Source organism: Helobdella robusta, assembly GCF_000326865.2.
Source record: "Helobdella robusta unplaced genomic scaffold HELROscaffold_1, whole genome shotgun sequence".
In the NCBI taxonomy this organism is placed as follows: domain Eukaryota; kingdom Metazoa; phylum Annelida; class Clitellata; order Rhynchobdellida; family Glossiphoniidae; genus Helobdella; species Helobdella robusta.
Genome location: NW_008703570.1, coordinates 13,087,728 through 13,089,361, shown reverse-complemented (window position 1 = coordinate 13,089,361; position 1,634 = coordinate 13,087,728). Strand labels below are relative to the sequence as shown.

Below are 1,634 nucleotides of genomic sequence, written 5' to 3'. Positions count from 1 at the left end.
GAAATGATTCAGATGATGAAGTCGATATTTAGGTGAGTAGGACGGTAAAGATGATGAAGTCTAGTATGATGGTAAAGATGATGATGTCTATATTTAGCTGAGTATGATGGTAAAGATGTCTTCCTCATCATCACGTCATTATCACCACCAACAGATTGGATCGCGACCAGGCGGCTCGTCGGAACGTCCAACTGATCGGAGTCACAGACCCTGATTACTACGAGTTCGAAGGTTAAATAATAATAATAATAATAATAATAACGATGATGATGATGATGAAACAACAAACTTCAACAACAAACAAACAAATCAACCAACAAACAAACAGACAAAAACAAACAAACAAGTTAGTAAACAAACAAACAAGCCAGCAAACAAGCATAAAAAATAAACGAACCAACAAGCGAGCAAACAAACATAAATAACAAACGAACGAACAAACAAACGAATGAACAAACAAACAAACAAACGAACGAACCAACAAAAAGACAAGCAAACAAACAAACAAGCGAACGAACTAACAAACAAACAAAACAGCCCACGTATTCTTCGACAACGCCATGAACAACCACGACGACCCTGACGTCGAATACACAGCCAACGATTACGTCATCTTGCTGGTTGAAGTCCTCAAGGAAGCCGCGAAGTTAGTATGACGTCACATTGGAAATTATTATAAAATATAATATTTTTAATTATTTTATTTTACTTTTTTTTGTTTGGCGCGATGGTTCGCAAAGTTGTCATAAATCATTGGCGTGATTTAAATTCTTTCTGTAACAAACTCTTTGTTTGTTTGTTTGCTACTTCTGTAGGCTACTACTGGTTTCCTTGCAGCTGACGAACGATATTAAATAAAGCAATATTTGCGCGTGCTAAATTTTTTATATTTTTCTTATATTTAAAAAAAGTTTGAATCCGGATAAGTTTGAATAATTTGAATTTAAAAAAAACGTTAAAATAAACAACCGGAACATACGATTTTGAAACAAGGGGTGTGCACGACGGTTTAATGCCCGTGGACGATCCTGTAAAATATCCAACACCATATGGAGGCAGGCTGGAATGGGATCTTCCGGGGGAGAACAAGTTGATTGTGCATCTTAAAGACAGTATTAAAATTAGGCAAAAAAAAAGGTGGAGTCAGGTACGTCAATCAAATTTTAACAAGTTCTTATGTTGATACTTTGTATTGTCAATGCGACAAAAGAATATTTTGTCAAGTCCTTTTCCAGTGGCGTATCTATCTAGACAACTTCCACGGAGAGCCTAAATTTGTCAAAAATGTTGAAAATGCAAACTTTAAATGTTAACCGGGGTGGCCAAAATTTTGACAGGGGGCCAACATTTGTGGCCCCTTTCCCCAGATTCGCCATTGTCCTCGTCACTATCATTGTATTTTCATAGGCGCCATAGACTGCGTCATCATAATTTCATCATCATTCTTGCCATCACCATTCCAACATTAACGTCATCATCGTAGCTACAACCTTCATTTTACCAGCACCATCCCCATTCCCACAACATGCAGGTAATGTACATGTATTACTTTCTCGGCTTCAAACTCTGTTGCGACGATACAATGAGCGAAGAGCAGAAATCAACCAGATCANACCACACCTACTTGCTGGCCC

The 1,634-nt window shown here is 37.6% G+C and overlaps 1 protein-coding gene across 1 annotated transcript in view; it reads left to right on the top strand.

Moving 5' to 3' along the window:
• Positions 1-1,634, top strand: part of HELRODRAFT_159811 (hypothetical protein) — a gene marked incomplete at both ends in the record, with an annotated part of 7,430 nt that overhangs the window by 2,095 nt on the left and 3,701 nt on the right. Inside the window, 3 exons of the mRNA XM_009011652.1 lie at positions 171-231; positions 538-646; positions 994-1,147. Coding sequence (XP_009009900.1) covers positions 171-231; positions 538-646; positions 994-1,147 — 324 coding nt within the window. The remainder of the gene's footprint in view (positions 1-170; positions 232-537; positions 647-993; positions 1,148-1,634) is intronic.